Source organism: Oncorhynchus nerka, linkage group LG16 (assembly GCF_034236695.1).
Source record: "Oncorhynchus nerka isolate Pitt River linkage group LG16, Oner_Uvic_2.0, whole genome shotgun sequence".
Taxonomy (NCBI): Eukaryota; Metazoa; Chordata; class Actinopteri; order Salmoniformes; family Salmonidae; genus Oncorhynchus; species Oncorhynchus nerka.
The window spans coordinates 26,678,156-26,700,728 of record NC_088411.1 but is presented as its reverse complement, the minus strand read 5'-3'; the positions used below and the strand labels follow the sequence as shown (position 1 = coordinate 26,700,728).

General features: G+C 43.3%; 2 protein-coding genes across 2 annotated transcripts in view; one reads left to right on the top strand and one right to left on the bottom strand.

Moving 5' to 3' along the window:
* Nucleotides 1-20,010, bottom strand: part of cep170aa (centrosomal protein 170Aa) — a 73,319-nt gene extending 53,309 nt beyond the window's left edge. Inside the window, 2 exon segments of the mRNA XM_029685296.2 lie at nucleotides 8,746-8,905; nucleotides 19,835-20,010. Coding sequence (XP_029541156.2) covers nucleotides 8,746-8,850 — 105 coding nt within the window. The 5' untranslated portion in view covers nucleotides 8,851-8,905; nucleotides 19,835-20,010.
* Nucleotides 20,011-20,110: 100 nt separating this feature from the next.
* Nucleotides 20,111-22,573, top strand: part of sdccag8 (SHH signaling and ciliogenesis regulator sdccag8) — a 65,386-nt gene continuing 62,923 nt past the window's right edge. Inside the window, exons 1-2 of the mRNA XM_029685307.2 lie at nucleotides 20,111-20,616; nucleotides 20,920-21,084. Of these exons, the coding sequence (XP_029541167.1) occupies nucleotides 20,550-20,616; nucleotides 20,920-21,084 (232 nt within the window). The 5' untranslated portion in view covers nucleotides 20,111-20,549. The remainder of the gene's footprint in view (nucleotides 20,617-20,919; nucleotides 21,085-22,573) is intronic.

The following is a 22,573-nucleotide window of genomic DNA, read 5'->3' as shown; positions in this document are numbered from 1 at the left end:
GAGGGAGCACCCCCCTATCCACATCGACGGGACAGTAGTGGAGAAGGTGGAAAGTTTTAAGTTCCTCTGCGTACACATCACGGACAAACTGAAATAGTCCACCCACACAGACAGCGTGGTGAAGAAGGCGCAACAGCGCCTCTCCAACCTCAGGAGGCTGAAGAAATTTGGCTTGTCACCAAAAAACACTCACAAACTTTAACAGATGCACAATCGAGAGCATCCTGTCAGGCTGTATCACCGCCTGGTACGGCAACTGCTCCGCCCACAACTGCAAGGCTCTCCAGAGGGTAGTGAGGTCTGCACAACGCATCACCGGGGGCAAACTACCTGCCCCCCAGGACACCTACACCACCCGATGTCACAGGAAGGCCAAAAAGATCAAGGACAACAACCACTCGAGCCACTGCCTGTTCACCCCGCTATCATCCAGGAGGCGAGGTCAGTACAGGTGCATCAAAGCTGGGACCGAGAAACTGAAAAACAGTTTCTATCTCAAGGCCACCAGACTGTTAAACAGACATCACTAACATTGAGTGGCTGCTGCCAACATACTGACTCAAATCTCTAGCCACTTTAATAATAAAAAATTGGATATAATAAATGTATCACTAGTCACTTTAAACAATGCCACTTTATATGTTTATATAGCCTACATTACTCATCTCATATGTACAGTGGAGCAAAAAAGTATTTAGTCAACCACCAATTGTGCAAGTTCTCCTACTTAAAAAGATGAGAGAGGCCTGTAATTTTCATCATAGGTACACTTCAACTATGACAGACAAAATGAGAAAAACAATCCAGAAAATCACATTGTAGGATTTTTATTGAATTTATTTGCAAATTATGGTGGAAAATAAGTATTTGGTCAATAACAAAAGTTTATCTCAATACTTTGTTATATACCCTTTTTTGGCAATGACAGAGGTCAAATGTTTTCTGTAAGTCTTCACAAGATTTTCACACACTGTTGCTGGTATTTTGGCCCATTCCTCCATGCAGATCTCCTCTAGAGCAGTGATGTTTTGGGGCTGTTGCTGGGCAACACGGACTTTCAACTCCCTCCAAAGATTTTCTATGGGGTTGAGATCTGGAGACTGGCTAGGCCACTCCAGGACCTTGAAATGCTTCTTACGAAGCCACTCCTTCGTTGCCCGGGCGGTGTGTTTGGGATCATTGTCATGCTGAAAGACCCAGCCACGTTTCATCTTCAATGCCCTTGCTGATGGAAGGAGGTTTTCACTCAAAATCTCACGATACATGGCCCCATTCATTCTTTCCTTTACACGGATCAGTCGTCCTGGTCCCTTTGCAGAAAAACAGCCCCAAAGCATGATGTTTCCACCCCCATGCTTCACAGTAGGTATGGTGTTCTTTGGATGCAACTCAGCATTCTTTGTCCTTCAAACACGACGAGTTGAGTTTTTACCAAAAAGTTCTATTTTGGTTTCATCTGACCATATGACATTCTCCCAATCTTCTTCTGGATCATCCAAATGCTCTCTAGCAAACTTCAGACAGGCCTGGACATGTACTGGCTTAAGCAGGGGGACACGTCTGGCACTGCAGGATTTGAGTCCCTGGCGGCGTAGTGTGTTACTGATGGTAGGCTTTGTTACTTTGGTCCCAGCTCTCTGCAGGTCATTCACTAGGTCCCCCCGTGTGGTTCTGGGATTTTTTCTCACCGTTCTTGTGATAATTTTCACCCGACGGGGTGAGATCTTGCGTGGAGCCCCAGATCGAGGGAGATTATCAGTGGTCTTGTATGTCTTCCATTTCCTAATAATTGCTCCCACAGTTGATTTCTTCAAACCAAGCTGCTTACCTATTGCAGATTCAGTCTTCCCAGCCTGGTGCAGGTCTACAATTTTGTTTCTGGTGTCCTTTGTCAGCTCTTTGGTCTTGGCCATAGTGGAGTTTGGAGTGTGACTGTTTAAGGTTGTGGACAGGTGTCTTTTATACTGATAACAAGTTCAAACAGATGCCATTAATACAGGTAACGAGTGGAGGACAGAGGAGCCTCTTAAAGAAGAAGTTACAGGTCTGTGCGAGCCAGAAATCTTGCTTGTTTGCAGGTGACCAAATACTTATTTTCCACCATAATTTGCAAATAAATTAATTAAAAATCCTACAATGTGATTTTCTGGATTTTCTTTCTCATTTTGTCTGTCATAGTTGAAGTGTACCTATGATGAAAATTACAGGCCTCTCTCATCTTTTGAAGTGGGAGAACTTGCACAATTGGTGGCTGATTAAATACTTTTTTGCCCCACTGTATATACTGTACTCTATACCATCTACTGGATCTTGCCTATGCCGTTCGGCCATCGCTCGTCCATATATTTATATGTACTTATTCATTATTTTACACTTGTGTGTATAAGGTAGTTGTTGTGAAATTGTTAGATTACTTGTTAGATATTACTGCACGGTTGGAACTAGAAGCATTTCGCTACACTCGGATTAACATCTGCTAACCATGTGCATGTGTCCAATACAATTTGATTTGATTTGACATCAATGCATGATTTACACAATCGTCAACTTATTGTAAGTGCACAGATCTCGAATGAAGATTCTCCCCTGAAGCGAGTGAAAGTGAGAGGTGGCCTGCTGGGAGCCTCATCTCCAATCCCATGCACCTAATCTCTGTGTGCCACACTGCATGTCTTATAACAGGGCTTGTTTGATCTGGCTTGACTCTGTAGTAGAGATACAGCCCACCTACAACAGAACAATATCTCCCAGTTCCCACACTACAGAGGAGACGAGCCATATCGAGTATCCATACAGAGACAGAGAGCTAAAGCACCCACACATAGGCATACTGGAATCTCGTCTTTTCCATCTCTGTTCAGAGCATGAAAACATTCTATGTGATTCAGGAGAAGGAAGGGAGAGCGATTGTCTACAAAATCATGCATGTCATTGAGGAATTTGAAGTAACTAAGTGTCATGGCGAAAATGACTTGTTATATAAGTGAGAAATAAAACATACCATTCACACTCACATACACCTATTGTAGATATACTGTATATACAGTATTGTAGAGAACACAGCATGAGAGACTGTTTCCTTCGTGATTTTTATTTTTTCAAACATAAACATAACGCTTTGATTTGACTGTTACTAACTACAAGAGGCCTAGTTGGGAGTGGTCCATATTTGAGTCTGATACCCTTGAGTTGGGAAGCCATGCAACGGATCTTTAACCCGTACATTGCTGAGATACCCATGTGACAACAAGACTGTGGCCGTAAAAACAGTCACATGGCCCAGACCTCTAGGCGTATTTTCCGTTGGCAGACTCACACTAAACAAAGTACCCAGTCTTCTCCTCTCTTTCCTCCAGGTCATCAGAGAGACCCACACAAGAAAAGACGATCCCTTTAAAAGACAGCCTCCTTGTTCCCTTCATTCCAACCCTGATGATTTCAGCAGTAAAACGTTTAAGTATCTTGCTGGCACTCTGAACTGTTTGTTTTTTAGAAGCCGTTTAGCACGGTACCTTCTAACTTCTATTGGGGATGTGCTGATGTATTAATGACCTGCTGCTTAATTATAGACTCATTAGTAGACAGGGACAAACTGAGGATTGCTGAGGTTGAAGGAGGACTTCTTGATTTGTGTCTCCAAGAAAGTGAAGTGAAGCCTGGGTTTCAAGTGTCTCAGAGTTAAGGAGCAGTGGTCTAGTGGAGGGTACCCAACTTTTATTTTTGCCCAACAGTTTACCCAGCTTTTGCAGAAAAATACATTGTTAGTTTTTTCACCGTGTGATCTGAGTTTACCCACCATTGTTTTAACCACTATCTACATCACTGTTAAGGACTGAAGCATTGTCGGTATTGCCACACATACACTACAGGCAATTCAGTTACTTATAAATGTACTCGACAATGTACTCGTTGTACAGAGTCCTGGCTGACAAAGAGACAGGCACTAAGTAAACTTAGCCAGTGAGTAATAAACTACTTAAGTTGATGTGGAAATTCTAATTTTGTTAGATTCACAGAGTTTTTTTATTTTTTTTATTTCACCTTTATTTAACCAGGTAAGCTAGTTGAGAACAAGTTCCCATTTGCAACTGCGACCTGGCCAAGATAAAGCATAGCAGTTTGACACATACAACAACACAGAGTTACACATGGAATGAACAAAACATACAGTTAATTATACAGTAGGAAAAAAAGAAAACAAAGTCTATATACAGTGAGTTAAGGCAATAAATAGGCCATGGTGGCGAAGTAATTACAATATGGCAATTAAACACTGGAATGTTAGATGTGCAAAATATGGATGTGCAAGTAGAGATACTGTGGTGCAAAAGGAGCAAAATAAATAAATACATTATGGGAATGAGGTAGATAGATGGGCTGTATACAGATGGGCTATGAACAGGTGCAGTGATCTGTGAGCTGCTCTGACAGATGGTTCTTAAAGCTAGTGAGGGAGATGGGAATCTCCAGCTTCAGTGATTTTTGCAGTTCGTTCCAGTCAGTGGCAGCAGAGAACTGGAAAGAAAGGCGACCAAAGGATTAATTGGCTTTGGGGGTGACCAGTGAGATATACCTGCTGGAGCATGTGCTACGAGTGGGTGCTGCTATGGTGACCAGCAAGCTGAGATAGGGCAGGGCTTTACCTAGCAGAGACTTGTAGATAACCTGTAGCCAGTGTGTTTGGCGACGAGTATGAAGCGAGGGCCAGCCAACGAGAGCGTACAGGTCGCAGTGGTGGGTAGTATATGGGGCTTTGGTGACAAAACGGATGGCACTGTGACTACTACATCCAGTTTGCTGAGTAGAGTGATGGAGGCAATTTTATAGATGACATCGCCGAAGTCAAGGATCGGTAGGATGTTCAGTTTTACGAGGGTATGTTTGGCAGCATGAGTGAAGGAAGCTTTGTTGCGAAATAGGAAGCCGATTCTAGATTAAATTTTTGATTGGAGATGCTTAATGTGAGTCTGGAAGGAGAGTTTACAGTCTAGCCAGACACCTAGGTATTTGTAGTTATCCACGTATTTTAAGTCAGAGCCGTCCAGAGTAGTGATGCTGGATGGGCGGGCAGGTGCGGGCAATGATCGGTTGAATAGCATGCATTTAGTTTTATTTGCGTTTAAGAGCAGTTGGAGGCCACGGAAGGAGAGTTGTATGGCCTTGAAGCTCGTCTGGAGGTTAGTTAACACAGTGTCCAAAGAAGGGCCAGAAGTATACAGAATGGTGTCGTCTGCGTAGAGGTGGATCAGAGAATCACCAGCAGCAAGAGCGACATCATTGATGTATACAGAGAAGAGAGTCGGCCCGAGATTTGAACCCATAGAGACTGCCAGAAGTCCGGACAACAGGCCATCCGATTTGACACACTGAGCTCTATCAGAGAAGTAGTTGGTGAACCAGGCGAGGCAATCATTTGAGAAACCAAGGCTCTTGAGTCTGCCAATAAGAATGTGGTGATTGACAGAGTCGAAAGCCTTGGTCAGGTCGATGAATACAGCTGCACAGTAATGTCTCTTATCGATGGCGGTTATGATATCGTTAAGGACCTTGAGTGTGGCTGAGGTACACCCATGACCAGATCGGAAACCAGATTGCATAGCGGAGAAGGTACGATGTGATTCAAAATGGTCAGTAATCTGTTTGTTAACTTGGCTTTCGAAGACCTTAGAGATGCAGGGTAGGATAGATATAGGTCTGTAGCAGTTTGGGTCTAGAGTGTCTCCCTTTGGGAATCTCAGACGATACAAAAGAGAGGTTGAACAAGCTAGTAATAGGGGTTGCAACAATTTCGGCAGATAATTTAAGAAAGAGAGGGTCCAGATTGTCTAGCCCGGCTGATTTGTAGGGGTCCAGATTTTGCAGCTCTTTCAGAACATCAGCTATCTGGATATGGGTGAAGGAGAAATGGTGGGGGCTTGGGCGGGTTGCTGTGGAGGGTGCCGGGCAGTTGACCGGGGTAGGGGTAGCCAGGTGGAAAGCATGGCCAGCCATAGAGAAATGCTTATTGAAATTCTCAATTATAGTGGATTTGTCGGTTGTAACAGTGTTTCCTGGCCTCAGAGTTGACATCAAGGAGCACAGAATGGACATTTGTATCGTTGTACTGTGACACTTTTTGAAGGATTGCTCTACAACCAATAGTTGTACAACCATTGACGTTGCTTTGAAATCTATGTTGCTTTAAAATCTATGCCTAAGGCCTAGATTCAATCCGTAGCGCTGAAGATCCGCGCTGAAGCGCGATTGAAATTGAAAAGTAATTTCCAATTGAGCCAACATATGCAGCGCTTACTGTGAATGCAGTCTCCGCAAACACGGGAACATTGCTTTTACATTTAAATTGCGCTATACCGTGAATTGAATCTTCCGCGATACAGATTGAATTGAGCCGTTTTCTCATAAGTATTATATGATATACTGTTACTATGCCACACCCATTCTCTGCGCTACACTTGGCAATGCAGCAGCCACTCTACTTCCTATGGAGCCAGTTCAGTCAGGATAGATCTAACTCAGGAGGTATCTGCCCCACTTTCTATAAATATCTCTGTCTGGGACTTTCTCTCTCACACTTTCATGCGTGGACACACGCACGCACGCACGCACGCACGCACGCACGCACGCACACACACACACACACACACACACACACACACACACACACACACACACACACACACACACACACACACACACACACACACACACACACACACACACACACACACACACACACACAGCCTAGAGTGAGGTAGACTACCATTCCCATGCAGCATGCCCTCCCTGAGTACTCCTAAACAAAGCCCATTCAGTTACTATCAGTCTTTATACTATTACTCCTGACTTCTGTGATAACAACAAATGCAGGTCTGTGTGAGGTTAGTGGTTCACAATTCTCCAATTGTCTGAATTACCTCATGAGGCAATGTAACAACACAGAACCAAAGAGGCAGAATAGAGGGAGATAAGAGGTTATATAATCAGGTTTCATGTGAATATTCACGTTATGAGAGTTTTCAAGGAGGGCTTCTCCTTAGAAGACACCCCTGCTGAGTCCTGCATAGATGTCAAGCCTGGTACTCTGCTGAGTCCTGCGTAGATGTCAGGGCTGGTACTCTGTTGAGTCCTGCTCAGATATCAAGCCTGGTACTCTGCTGAGTCCTGCTCAATTGTCAAGCCTGGTACTCTGCTGAGTCCTGCGTAGATGTCAGGGCTGGTACTCTGTTGAGTCCTGCTCAGATATCAAGCCTGGTACTCTGCTGAGTCCTGCTCAATTGTCAAGCCTGGTACTCTGCTGAGCCCGGCTCAGATGTCAGGCCTGGTACTCTGCTGAGTCCTGCTTAGATGTCAAGCCTGGTACTCTGCTGAGTCCTGCTTAGATGTCAAGCCTGGTACTCTGCTGAGTCCTGCATAGATGTCAAGCCTGGTACTCTGCTGAGTCCTGCTTAGATGTCAAGCCTGGTACTCTGCTGAGTCCTGCTCAGGTGTCAAGCCTGGTACTCTGCTGAGTCCTGCTCAGGTGTCAAGCCTGGTACTCTGCTGAGTCCTGCTCAATTGTCAAGCCTGGTACTCTGCTGAGCCCTGCTCAGATGTCAAGCCTGGTACTCTGCTGAGTCCTGCGTAGATGTCAGGGCTGGTACTCTGCTGAGTCCTGCGTAGATGTCAGGGCTGGTACTCTGCTGAACCCTGCTCAGATGTCAGGCCTGGTACTCTGCTGAACCCTGCTCAGATGTCAGGCCTGGTACTCTGCTGAACCCTGCTCAGATGTCAAGCCTGGTACTCTGCTGAGTCCTGCGTAGATGTCAGGGCTGGTACTCTGCTGAGTCCTGCGTAGATGTCAGGCCTGGTACTCTGCTGAACCCTGCTCAGATGTCAAGCCTGGTACTCTGCTGAGTCCTGCGTAGATGTCAGGCCTGGTACTCTGCTGAGCCCTGCTCAGATGTCAGGCCTGGTACTCTGCTGAACCCTGCTCAGATGTCAAGCCTGGTACTCTGCTGAGTCCTGCGTAGATGTCAGGGCTGGTACTCCATGGGGTGGTTAAACGAGACCCTAGATGAAATAGTACTAAGAATGACACAGCTATTCATGCATAAATTAAATATTTGACCCGTCTCAAAACCTGCAAAGCTCAGATACATTATCCTCAGGAGATACAAGCTTTGTAAAATAGCATTATAAAAATGCACATATCACATTTAAACTGAACAACAGGGTTGTCCAAAAGGTAGTGAGCTTGATGCATTCCCTTCCTCCTAAAACAAAGTAACATAGGGGTCACTAGCTGTTCACATGACCTAATCCTCAGGGGTTAGAGGTCATGCGTGTGATATAAAGAAGGTGCTCTCAGCCATATCACTTTCACAGCGGCAGCAGCCTGCTCAGCTGCGCCAGGCGTAGCCTCTGGAAACACCAACAGCTCCACTAAAAACAAAGGAAGTTGTCTATTTAAACCAGGCTGCCTGTGGATATATCATATTGCCATTGTCTGATTATGTTGCATGGTGTTTCCTTAGATACAGCCCCCGCCCAACATATCAACGTTTATCAAAATGGTCAGATCACTCCTGGGAGCTAGCATATAACGGAGAAAAATAATAAAAGACTATGATACTTTCGGCAAACAGTCTGTGAATCCCAAGTAGTCATTCATTCAGGTATGCTCTATGTCTAACAGTGTGAGTACAGTGACTGGGCTTGTGTTGTGTTGAATCACGTTTATGTTCTAGCAGTTGGAGCTGTGCTCACCTGCAGCATGAGCTCGCAGTCGTCTCGGCCGACAAAGATCATTTCCCGGGGCAGACGGTGGCGAGTGCCCCCACTGTTCACCAGGAACCATGATGTGAGACTCATCTCTGCTCTGCTACGGCTCGATGCTACTCACTCCCACCTCCAACCCTACGTCATCCTGAGAGGGAGAGAAGGAAAGAAAAGGTGGATGAGGAAGAGAAAGGGAGACAGAGGGGTGGAAAAAGAGTGATTGAGGAAAGAACTAAGAAAGAAGAAGTTAAATGTATTTACAAAACAGCTATTCTTGAAAATGTTCTTGCATCTGGAGTAGCTGTCTGGTTTGGAGTAGCTGTGTGTTAACGGGCGCTTGCACAGTCTGGGAAAGCTACATCCTCCCTAGCTGTGTCTGCCCTGGCTGGTCCTGATCATTGCCAGATGCTACAGGAAGTGATGTAAGAATCTTGGCTGAGCATGAGCAACCCACCCTAAAATATATATTTTTCTTCTTCTTCTGTTGGGCTAAAAAGGAGGTCAAACAGAGCAGTTCCAAGTTCCAACTGCTCAGAGCTGGAGAAAATAATCAAGCTGCATAACTGCCTGACGTACAGACCTGCTCCTCCATAACCTCTTGAAGGTGTCACAAAAGTCACAACACTGTGAATCACATTCAATTTACCATGGCTATGGAAAAAGTATCCTACATACCGCTGTTAGTGCCGTACTCCAATACGCTGCATTTAACTGCTTGTTTAAATAGAAATGTGAGGCTACAGAGTGTTGCATGCTGACACCAGAAACTGGAAGAGCTCAGTGCCATTTTGCAGCCTTTAAGTAACGTCAGAGGATAGATTAGAGGATAGATTAAACACAGATTAAGGAGCTAAACTGTTATTTCTCTGATCTCTTAAGTAAGTATACTTAATAAATGCCTATTCAACAAACTTTAAGATTTGACTTGCACACACATTTCTTGTGGTAGGCAATGAGGCAATGCTGCACGAAGGACTAATACAATGAGCGCAGCAAGACCAAAATGATTTTTTTCATGCACGCATGCATATAAACAAAGGCATTGAAACAAGAGCCAAGTGGCTGTGACAACGTGACAGTCTCTCTTCACACTTCATGTTTTGGATACACATGGCTTGTTGCCATACACAAAAAAGGACTTGGAGAAGAGACACTGTTCTCCTGCTCTGCCAAATATTGTATTGTGTTCTTGGGTGCTAAAACTGGTAGATCTTTCTCCCTCACAATCCCTCAGTCCCCTGTGCACACATTAATGGTGTATAATTATGAGAACATATTGTGTCTGAGTTATGAGTGCCTCTCCCACGTCAGAGTGTCTGCAGAACATGAGAACAGATTATATTATGTCCGCGTACAGATTAGCCTGTAAACCAGGGACCATCAACTAGATTCAGCCACAGGACCATTTTTTATTGAGAGGATGTTCATAGGGCTAGAACATAATTAGAAGTCATTTGCCAATTGACCGCAAGAAGGCCAAACAAATATAATATTTTACCAAAACATAAATCATTTAAAACCTTGGCTACATTTGTATACGATCACATACACTCAGTGACCAGTTTAATAGGTACACCAGCCCGTTAACGAAAATTGCTTGCGCCTACATACAGTGAGTCACGTAGCCGTGGCTTGCTATGTTAATCAGACAGACAGGCAGCAAGGCATTCAGTTACTGATCGATTGAACGCTAGAATGGGCAGAACAAGTGACCTAAGCGACTTTGAGCGTGGTATGATTGTCGGTGCCAAGCGCGCCGGTTCCGGTTTCTCAGAAACAGCCGGCCTTCGGGGCTTTCCCGCATGACAGGGTCTAGGGTTTACGAGAATGGTGCGACAATAAACAAATAACTATAAACAAAAAAACTGCTCATTGATGAGAGGTCGAAAGAGAATGGCAAGAATCGTGCAAGCTAACAGGTGGGCCACAAATAGGCAAATAACGGCGCAGTACAAAAGTGTTGTGCAGAATGGCATCTCGGAACGCACAACTCGTCAGTGCTTGTCACGGATGGGCTATTATTGAAGCAGACGACCACAGCGGGTTCCACTCCTGCCAGATAAAAACAAGAAGAAGAAGCTCCAGTGGGCAGGCGGTCACCAACACTGGACAATTGACGAGTGGAAAAATATTGCCTGGACCAACAAATCCTGGTTCCTGTTGTGCCATGCTGATGGCAGAGTCAGGATTTGGCGTAAGCAGCATGAGTCCATGGCCCCATCCGGCCTGGTGACAATGGTACAGGCTGGTGGCGGTAGTGTAATGGAGTGAGGAATGTTTTCCTGACACACGTAAGGTCCCTTGATACCAATTGAGCAATGTTGCTATGCCCAGAATAATTCAGGCTGTTCTGGAGGCAAAGGGGGGTCCGACCCGGTACTAGATGGGCATACCTAATAAACTGTCTACTGAGTGTATATCTCTCTATTATGAGTGGTAATACTTTGGAACATATTTCCAAAATGAAAATCACTTGGAGCGTAATAGCTGGTGTTTTTAGAGTTTTATGTCTAACAATATAATTTTTTAAAGAAAACTTGGAGGGCCAAATAAAATCTTCCACGGGTCGCCAGTTGAGGACCCCTGCTGTAAACTATTCTCCCTCCCCTCTCCTGCCTCTCACAGACACTAGTGTATATGACGCCTCTCCCATGACCTCTGAAATTGTATTGTTATTTGGTGGTGTGTTCATGAAAGAGTGGCATTAATATTTGATCATGTTTCACAGACAAACCCCTGGACACACTGATTATTCCACAGAATGAAATAGTGTTCTAGGTTTTATCTGGGATGGGTTTTGAATTTCTGTACCAAAGGCATAGAGCTTATTGGGTGCACATCCTGCACAAGAAAGTGTTTTATTGTAATATTACCTGCCGTTCAACATTTTGTTCTGTATTAAGAGGCCTTCACATGGCTTTGGATCAAGAAGAATATGTGTGCACGCATCCGCTTGCCAGTTGTCTCCCATTTCACAACATTTGAATGAATTTCTGAAATTTCCCCCCAAATCTATTGCATAACAGCCCAAGTAAGCATGTGTATCCTGTACATACGAAAAACAACTTTAAACCATATAAAAGGTATATCCTTGTTAGAGTATGTTTCAATGTTCAAAGTTATTTGGTAAAAAAAGAAGATTCAAATCACAAAATAATTGCGATTAAGAATGAAGGAAGAGCATTTTCTGTACATGAATAGAACGACTGTAGCAGGATATCAGAGGAATCAGAGGCCTAGCCACAGTGGAGTTATTAGTCCAGGAGAAACCGCTGCAGAATCCAGGGATATGGAGAACGTAACGTGGCACAGCACAGCCAGGAGTCTCAGTACAGGCCAACCAGTGTAAAGAAAAAGCCTTCAATTAATCCCACATAAAAGAGTCTTCACAGTCTTCATATTCCCAGCTGGGGAATATACTGGGTTAGGTCTGTCTGTCTGTATCGCTCCTGCAGCACACATGTAGCTCTGACAGGACTCAATCCCTGCTAAACGACTAACCTACAACCCACAACCCACCGCATGCATGCCAATGTTCATTTGTTATTGGCTTCAAATGGTTGGATCTGAGGGGGAGAATGTTTCAAAGGTTGAGTCATGAGGCAGGCCTGCAAGCCAGGTGGATCTCTGGCAGAGTACTCCTCTACAGTGCAGAACTTATGGCACTGATACTGTACAATATGTTTGTCTTGTTTGTAATGTCCTGTGAGGACTGTGGATTGGTAAACAATTTCATGCCATTTCAAAACAGATGAGTTATTGCAAAATCCTCATCTCTATCCTCTAACATCCTTGTTGTGGGTTAAGAGATGACATCATGGTTTTGGCTGGGCAGAGACCCTTTACCCCACCCCCACTAGGTCAAAGAGCTGGATTGTTCTTAGCTGACTGTGCATGCTTTGTGAGGAGGTGAAGGCCTGCAAAGCAGGAAGTTAGCTCAATGCTTCCTGAAGATGGCCTGCACTCATCTTTGAATTCACTTGGACAGGAAGTTAGATTGTTACACTGTGTGTGTGATTTGAAAAACTGCTTCGTGTTTTAAACAGATTCTCATACATTAACAGTATGTAATGGCAGATCTCCTCTTCGTCTGAAGAGGAGTAAGGATCGGACCAAGATGCAGCGTGGTAAGTGTTCATGATGATTACTTTAATAAATAAACTGAACACTATGAAATACAAAACAATAAATGTGAACAGGAACGAAACAGTACCGTGTGGCGACAAACACTCACACGGAAGCCTCTTGAAGGCAACACAAGCCTCTTTTCCATTGAGCCAGTTACTCTCATGAGATTTCACAATGTGTATGATTAGCTGTTAAAAGAGAAAAATAATAATTAGAGAGAAAGCTAAAGTGAATCTAGCATAATCAGCTCTTTGACTAATCCCTTCTAAGCTTTAGCATTACTTAGTCTAAATACAACATACCGAATAGTATGACTAATATGGTGCTCTCATTCCAGCCATTCAAAATCCTTCCCTCCTCTCTAAGCCAATCAGATCCCAGGCTCCCTCTGTAAGGAAGTGACAGAGATGAACGGGGCGTTCCCTTCCGGCTGTCTCTAATGTGTTTCCCTCCTGTGACCATGGATCCTCCACGTAGCGCCATGACCAGATGATGCAACAGCTGTGTAAGTGCCCATCCCTCTGCCTCCTTATCCCAACATAGGCCAGAGCTACTGATTCAGCCCACCTATCACAGCAAACTGCAACCAAAACTGCAACCAAACACACAGCTGCACAAATGCACCTACACATAGGCAATCTGTGCAAGCACTCCCACATTATTTTCAAGATGTAGAGGCAAGTGTTTCAGCAAAGGGTTGGGCTGTGATGTAAAATGTGGCCTACTGTCAACTTGCACTAAATGAACTAGATTGTTTGCTGTAAAACCTCATAAAGTAAATGGCATATTACAGTACGCTTGTCTGATCTTCTTCTTTGCTTCAGCAGGCAATGGCCCAAAGCTAATGAGAGCCCATTACTTTGATACATGGCTGCATCCAGACAGTCAGAAAGCATAGGGAGGCAAGACAACAGCCCAGGGCAATAATCAACAAAAAGGTCTGTATCACCCAGGATAAGACAGTAGTATTCTGGTCCCAGATGACTGCACTATTATTTACAGCCAGACAGATCGGACCAGGCCCAGCAGACATAGAGGTATACATCTAACCCTACACAAAAGGAGCGGTCAGACACAAGGATTCTTTCTTTAAATGACTTACAGCTAGGCTGCCATCTAAATATCTTACGTTTTTGGTATAGGAGTAGTTACTCATCACTAGGAGGCAACATTTGATATAACCACACAATCGATTGATCTTGTGTATCCATTCCTCCAGAAATAGGCTTTCGTCAGGGAAAGCTTGAAGGCGTCATGGCCTCAGACAACATCCCTTGCTAGTATTAGACCTGATTACAATTTTAACAGCTATCGCAGACACTATCTGGTCAGTTGGTGGGAAATTTGACTATGCAATAGGAAAACTTCAAACTTAAGTGCTGGGCATACATTGAGGGTTCAATGACTTATTCCCAGGGGAGTGTTGCAGTTTCATGCTGACTGTCAAATCTGTATGAAGACAATTTACTTTGACGTTTGCACCAGAATGGCCTACTTTTCCTGTGCACATCAATGAAAAAGATATTGATGTGTCACTCATTTACCTAACCACAATGCGTCACTATGCTAATTGCTCAAATAGAATAGGCTAGTATTTGTATTGACATAATTTAGTAATCTGCATATCCTTATATGATATCAGTTGGTCTATGGATCCATAATAACATTGTTATCTATATTCATTAATTTGATAATAATTATTTGGTGACAGAATAATTTGGTGATCAAAATAATTATCTTCAAGGACTCAGCACTGAGATGGTTGTCTAGGGGAGATGGTTGTCTAGGTGATATGGTTGTCTAGGGGAGATGGTTGTCTAGGGGAGATGGTTGTCTAGGGGAGATGGTTGTCTAGGTGATATGGTTATCTGGGCTGACTGCAAAGTTTAACAATAGCTAACAGTCTCCCTCTGTTATTGAACCATATTGCTGGGTGCTATGGGGACAGAAAAACATATAGGGAGAATGGCTACAGACCAACTCTGTTTGACTAAATAAACTCAACGAGCCCATAGCCCTACAAAACATTATCTTGTAAGTGGAGGTTGGAAGACCCTTTAAACTCTTGAATAGTTCGTAGTTGGGGTCTCTTGTGTCAAGGCTTGTCATAGTTTTAGTGATGAACCTTGTTTGACATGGTAAACTCCACTGAGGGATGCTTGAAACCAACAGAGCAGACAGATTATGTTGATGGAAAGCCTCTCTACATGTAGTCGTGTGCCTCAGTCTGGGTAGCAGTCTGGGAAACTCTCTTTCTTACTAGGCTTAAAACATACAACGTTAATCTAATCTAAAATAGTGATTTAACTACTGCTCTCTAGTTTAATCACCCACAGTGTGAATTAGGTCATGGTTATTGTAACGACTCAATAGTTAGCTCTTACTAGCAGTTCCTATTCCTAATGTGAACATTAGGCCATTCTGGGTGAAGGTTAAGTGACGAGCATTGTTCTCTGCCCTTGTCAGTCTGACAGACCAAGAACATTCAAGGGGACAAATGCATTTGCCATTCAGACATTGTTCTATTACCTTGGCTGCACATATCCAATAATAAGTACTGATAGCAGAAACTATACAACAAAAATATCAGCATACTGTATTTTGTTGTAAATCATGAATGGCTTTCCTTAATTTGACACAACTGGGGGAAGTTATCTCTGAGGCTTGGTAAATTGGTTTGTTAAAAATGCATAGAGGGGCCTCCTGAGTGGCGCAGAGGTCTAAGGCACTACATCGCAGTGCTAGAGGTGTCACTACAGACCTGGGTTTGATCCCAGGCTGTGTCACAGCCGGCCGAGACTGGGAGACCCATTGGCCCAGCGTCATCTGAGTTAGGGGAGGGTTTGGCCGCCAGGAATGTCCTTGTCCCATCACACTCTAGCAACTCCTTGTGGCAGGTGCTGGGCACATGCACGCTGGCCAGTTGTACTGTGTTTCCTCCGACACATTGGTGCGGCTGACTTCCTGGTTAAGCGAGCAGTGTAGCTTGGCAGGATCGTGTTTTGGAGGACGCATGGCTCTCGACCTTCGCCTCTTCCGAGTCCGCACGGGAGTTGCAGCGATGGGACAAGACTGTAACTACCAATTGGGGAGAAAAAAGGGTCAAATATTTTTGGAGGTGCTACAAAAAGACCATATGGTCCGGAAATATAGTCAGCACATTTACCACACGAGCAGTTGGTTTGAAAAACAAAACCCTGCAAAAATCCCGCATCAAGCCTGATTGTGATCAGTATGTAAAGCCAAAGTTAAGAAGTACTGCACATAAGGATCTATAGGACCTACATATACATTTACATTTAGCAGACACATTTATCCAGAGCAACTAGGGTTAAGTGTCTTGCTCAAAGGCACCGACAGATTTTTCACCTAGTCGGCTCAGGGATTCACACCAGCGACCTTTTGGTTACTGGCCCAACGCTCTCAACCACTAGGTTACTTGCCACCCAATGCTGGCCATATGTTTTTTACTCAGATGGGCTTCACTGTATAGACTGTAGCTGATGCCAGTAGTACTACTGATACTAAAATATCTTACAGTACATGTTTTAGGTATAGCATGGCTTAATTGTTTACATTACAAATAGCCATGAAAACATATATTCAAGTGAATCCCGTTTGGGAAACCATTTGCATTCATTCAACATCAAACAATAGATGCTCATTGTCCTTTTACAATGTCATTGATAGATTTTCATAGAAATCCCTAATTCAACTGTTTAACATAACATACGGCCTCAAGCTATATATTTAAGCAATAAGGCACAAGGGGGTGTGGTATATGGCCAATATTTTTTATTTTACCTTTATTTTACTAGGCAGTTAAGAACAAATTCTTATTTTCAATGACGGCCTAGGAACAGTGGGTTAACTGCCTGTTCAGGGGCAGAACGACAGATTTTGTACCTTGTCAGCTCGGGGAATTGAACTTGCAACCACTAGGCTACCCTGCCGCCCCATATACCACAGCTAAGGGCTGTTCTTAGGATACAGCCCTTAGCTGTGGTATATTGGTCATATACAACAAACCCCCGAGGTGCCTTATTGACTTATAAACTGCTTACCAACGTAATTAGAGAAGTAAAAATAAATGTTTTGTCATACCCGTGGTATGATATACCACGGCTGTCGTCCAATCAGCATTCAGGGCTCGAACCATCCAGTTTATAATAAGCTATATATTATATTAGAATGTTTATTATTACAATTATTATTTTAAGATATATTGATATAGGTCATAGGTGATGTAGCACACATGCCACATTGTCATGCTGGATTTAACCATAACATTCTCTATGGATATGGGGACCCTGCACTAATGGTGACCCTACTGGCTTGTGCCAGGCAAGGATAAATTTGGACATCAAGAATTTATTTGATCAATATGTAGATAAGACGGGACACTGAATGCATTGGTTACAGTCATGCACCAGTTAGGATTTGTTCCACTCAGGGCAGTAGCAGGGAAAGGAGGCTAAATGTATCCAGACACATAAATAAATGTATGTTTTATTTTAGAAAAGCAGATTATAGAAAACATACAGATTATAGAGCAAGTAAAGCAAATGTCGGGTTTAGTAAATACACTGACCATAGCCTGTGAGGCTGAAACATTGGCTCTACCTCTGGCCTTAATAGTGACATTAGCACTAGCTATGCCATGTTGACTATGACACCACCTCTAATATTATCCAGAGATAACCTTCCTATTTTCACATCACGATAAAAATAGCCATGTCTCTCTCACACAGAAACAGAGACTGGCCTTTGGAAAAATATCATCCATACTGGAAAAGATAATAGGAGTCAATTGAACAAATATAAACTACTGGTCACACCCCAAAACAGATGTGGAGAAGATTAAATGTTGTTTGAGACACATATTCTACATGTTGAAAAAGTTGACACACCAATGTTCTTTTATAACATGGGACTGGCTGATGAAATAGATGAAAAGTTGTCTACCTATGGTATGCCAAAAATGATCACTCTCCTTGAAAACAAAACAGGCCATTATTCTTTCAGGCCATTAAACCATAAACCTCTAGTAAAACAGGCCTGGTAGGAGCTTCAGTTCTATATGTGTGTATAATAACAGTATTATAACAACACTGAAAAGGGAACTGGCCTCATGGCAGTCTCTGTATTAGAGTGAAGGAGGCAGGGTCTCATGATGAACAATATACAAAATGCCATTGTAAAGTGAACATATTTCCCAAGCTTCCCAGTGGCTGTTGGGATACAATGGCAGGGCAGGACAACAAAGTCTTCAAACAAACAAAACAGTTATTATTCAAAGGAAACACCCCGCCTCCATAAACCTTGTTGGTACCAGGAGGTAATTGAGACTAGACAAAAAAAAGAAGCTTAATGAGTGACATTATGACCTTGATAATAAGGTACAGTATACTGTATAATTGATGCAGAACTATATTTGAACTATTCTAACTACAGCATCATAAAATGTGTCAGTACTTAGGCGTAGGCTAGTTCTGTGTGCTGCCTGTCCAGTCATACAATGACTGTGACATACTTCCCAATAAGCAGCTGCCTACAGCCAGCGGTTACAGTTGGAGGAGTGCTGGCTATCATTATCAGTGGCACAGGTCCAAAACTTGAATTCCTGCAGGAGGAGGAGACAACTATCCAAAAGAAAACGGTCAATGTAGTACACTGGCCCGCTCTCAAAGAATACCAGTCTGTTTTCACACAGACAAAAGGCTGTTTAATGTACATACATAGGTTTAATGTTCTAGCTATTATAAGCAAAATTGCCTGCCTATAAATATTTAATAAAGACTTATGATTGCACTGACCACCGCATGCCTGATTCACATTCGTTTATAACTTTTAATGAGCATAAGGAAAAAGCAGAATATCGAGCTTTTCTGATTAAAAAAAGAGAGCTCTAAGCAAAACACCGCTCTAATTAATTAATGGGAGTTTGACATTAGGTGACATCTTGAGAGATTCGAGCATTAATTACCTCCCTACTGAGAGGCTTCTGCATTCCCAATTAAACCAAACATATCAAATTATTCAGATGTACTGGCAGCACTTTTTAAAATTAAAGTCTTGTGTTGTGAAAAAATCTGCACATTACACAAAGAGAGCGGATGCAAACCAGGCCAGCTGTCTGGCGTCACAACAAAGCCCCCCATCTTCGGGTAAGGGGTACATCTTCGGGAAAGAAAAAACAGCTAAACCAAAACGAAAGGCATAGCTTTTCGCATAAAAAACCCTCCAAACATTACAAATAGAGGAACTAATCGGATGAAAGCCCGTAGCCTCCACTGATTAACGGGGAACAACTGGACATCCTGACCGGTCCAGCGCTGCCTAGCCTGAGCATAGCCTGGTTGGCTAAAGCTAAAGGCGAGCATTAGACTATCAAAATTGTATCAACTAAAGAAAATGTAGCAAATAATCAAACGCTACTGTAGCTACAGTACAGCGTTATCTTTATTGCTTCTCGGATACACAGTAGCCGATTACATGGCAAGGAATATTTGCAACAATGTAGCAAGCCCACAAAGGCTGGAGAAGTAGTCATGCATGCAGCATTACAATACACTGCCACTAGCCAAGCCAGTCTCACTACTCTTTCTCTCACTCTATATATCGTTAACCAATAAGACATCAGACTTTATGGGCTACGGTAATCATTCTGCATTGGCCCATTGTGAATTATGAGATTTATCATTTAGGCCTTACTTTCATCTATTATTTCATAATTGACCAATATGCCCTGGAATTAAAACGTTGTAGCCTATTTTATCATGGTTCCAAATCTTCTAGTTACATTGACAGAAAGTAAAAACAGAAACTGCATTTATGTATTCATTTGTACAGTTGGTTTACTTGGAAGATTTAGTTGCAATAAAAAACATTCTCCCCAAGACAATCACACAGCTGTGGAAAACGTTTTATTATCATGCATTTCTCTTACCCTTTCTTTGCTGCTCTTTTCGGCTGGCTGTTATGGAGGCTTGCTATATCCACTGGAACTGTACGCTGATGTCGGTGCCCAGCCCTGTCCTTATGCGCTTTGGTCTTCCCTCAGTTGCGCTGCAATAACGCTATTCCACTACAAATAGCGGAGAGTTGCCTACATCCTCCACGCCAACGTCTGCAGTTCCAGCTCGACCCAGTGGGCGTGTTCTTCCAGATTGATTGGCAAATGTGCGGTCGAATGGGGATGGGATAAAATAAATGCAACGATTAAAACCAAATATGTACTACAATTTTGTGAAATTCTGCAAATAAATTCGCTTAACATGTATTAGTGTGCATTGTTTTGGCCGAATAAAAGCAACTTTAGGTGATTACGAAGGCTGATCTCGCGATCATACCGATCTGATAGGCCTACCAACGCGATCTTGTGGCTACAGTTTTTATTTTCAACTGTGCAATTCAAAAGTTGGACATCGCGTCCAGAATGAAACGACAAGTCCCAAGGCTCATTGCTTGGTTTACGGAAGTATTTGTAAAGCTGCTCATTTCAACGGTTGCCATCTGAGGTGAAACTAGGCATAGCTACATATACATCTATGTGGTCTCTTTTGTTATGTACATGATAGCAACGTTTTTGGTGTGATATTTTTTTAAATGTGAAGCTAGCTAGCTACATCAAGAACACACACACATACGTCCACAAGTTATCCATGAAGCCACTGTTGGATTCTGATGAGGAGGAAGAAGAGTTGGGAGCATATCAAAAGAAACTCAGAGGTAACGACATTCGGCTAGTTAGCTAGCTTAAGATAAGGGTTGAGTTTAGCCAGACAATTATGCACAATAACTAGCTAGCTAGCTGTATTTTGTTCTATTTCGTAGTTAACATTAGCCATATACCTACTTCAAGTGTTCCGGACAAGACCTGGCTAAATAATCAAGACAACATCCCCACGTTTACTCTCTAGTCTGTCTCTTCTCAAAAGAGAGATACGTTGTCATTAGTTTGTTATTCAGCCTTACAAATACAGTCATATCTGTTACACAGTAAACCTTTCAACATGATTATTTGACCCCCAGAGAGAGCAAACCGCAGCATCCAGCAGCTCAGCAGTGCATTGGAAGAGCCCAGCTCAGATGCAGAGGGCATGGAACCAGGCAGGGCTGGAGACACAGGCAGGGCTGGAGACACAGACAGCACGACTGGAGAGGACTCGTGGAACCAAAGGCAACAGAGTGAAGCTGGTACTTGAGCCTGCCATCAATGTCATCACTTGGGTCCCATAGACCAGGGTTTTCCAAATCCAGTCCTGGAAAGCTACTGGGTGTGAAGGCTTTCATTCCACCCCTGCAGTAACACACCTGATTTTGACTAATTATAGTCCAGATTGATGACTCTCATACTCCAGTCTCAGGACTATGGTTAGTTGAATACTTTGGCACATAAGAGACTGGCTGTAGCAGAAACCTGCTCCCCACTAGCTGCTGTCCAGGACTGGAGTTGGAGTAGCTATAAATTGTACACCAGTTGTGTGATAACAATGTTTCCATTACTGGGCGTTACAGATTAGTTGATATAAAACACAGCCATAGATGTTGAAACTAACCTGCTCTTGGTGATACCGTCTCTGTGTCCATTTGCTGTTGCCCCCACCCCCCCAAAAAATGAGAACTCAGAAAGATATTAAATCAATGTTTTGTACTGCGCAAGGAGGTTCCTCACCATGTTAGCTGCCACACATCTAGCGTTTCCCAGCATATTTGCAGGATTAGTCATTTCTATGCGGCCGCGTGAAGTAGATGACAGCGTGACACACAGTAAGACCAAAACAACTTCAAAACAACTTGCAAGAGGCATTTCTCACTCGATACAAAACATGGTTTTAATATCTCTCTGAGTTCTCTGGTTTATGTAGAGCTACTTGCAAATGTACACTGACATTTCCCTCGATCCTGACTAGTCTTCCTGCCGCTGAAAAACATCCCCACAGCATGATGCTTCCACCACCATGCTTCACCGTAGGGATGCCGCCAGGTTATGAGATGCTAGGCATTCAGGCCAAAGAGTTCAATCTTGGTTTCATCAAACCAAAGAATCTTGTTTCTCATAGTCTGAGAGTCCTTTAGGTGCTTTTTACTGAGTGTCTTCCGTCTGGCCACTCTACCATAAAGTCCTGATTGGTGGAGAACTGCAGAGATGGTTGTCCTTCTGGAAGGTTCTCCCATCTCCACAGAACAAATTTGGAGCTCTGTCAGTGACCATCAGGTTCTTCGTCACCACCCTGACCAAGGCTTTTCTCCCCCTATTGCTCAGTTTGGCCTGTCGGCCAGCTCTAGGAAGAGTCTTGGTGGTTCTAAATTTCTTCCATTTAAGAATGATGGAGGCCACTGTGTTCTTGGGGACCTGCAATGCTGCATAAATGTTTTGGTACCCTTCTCCAGATCTGTGCCTCGACACAATCCTGCCTTGGAGCTCCACGGCCAATTCCTTCGACCTCATTGCTTGGTTTTTGCTCTGACATGCACTGTAAACTGTAAACATGTTATTTTCCAAATCATGTCCAACCAATTGAATTTACCACAGGTGGACTCCAATCAAGTTTTAGAAACATCTCAAGGATGATCAATGGAAACAGGATGCACCTGATTTCATTTTTGAGTCTCATAGCAAAGGGTCTGAATACTTATGTAAATAATTAAGGTATGTTTTTATACATTTGCAAAAATGTCTTAA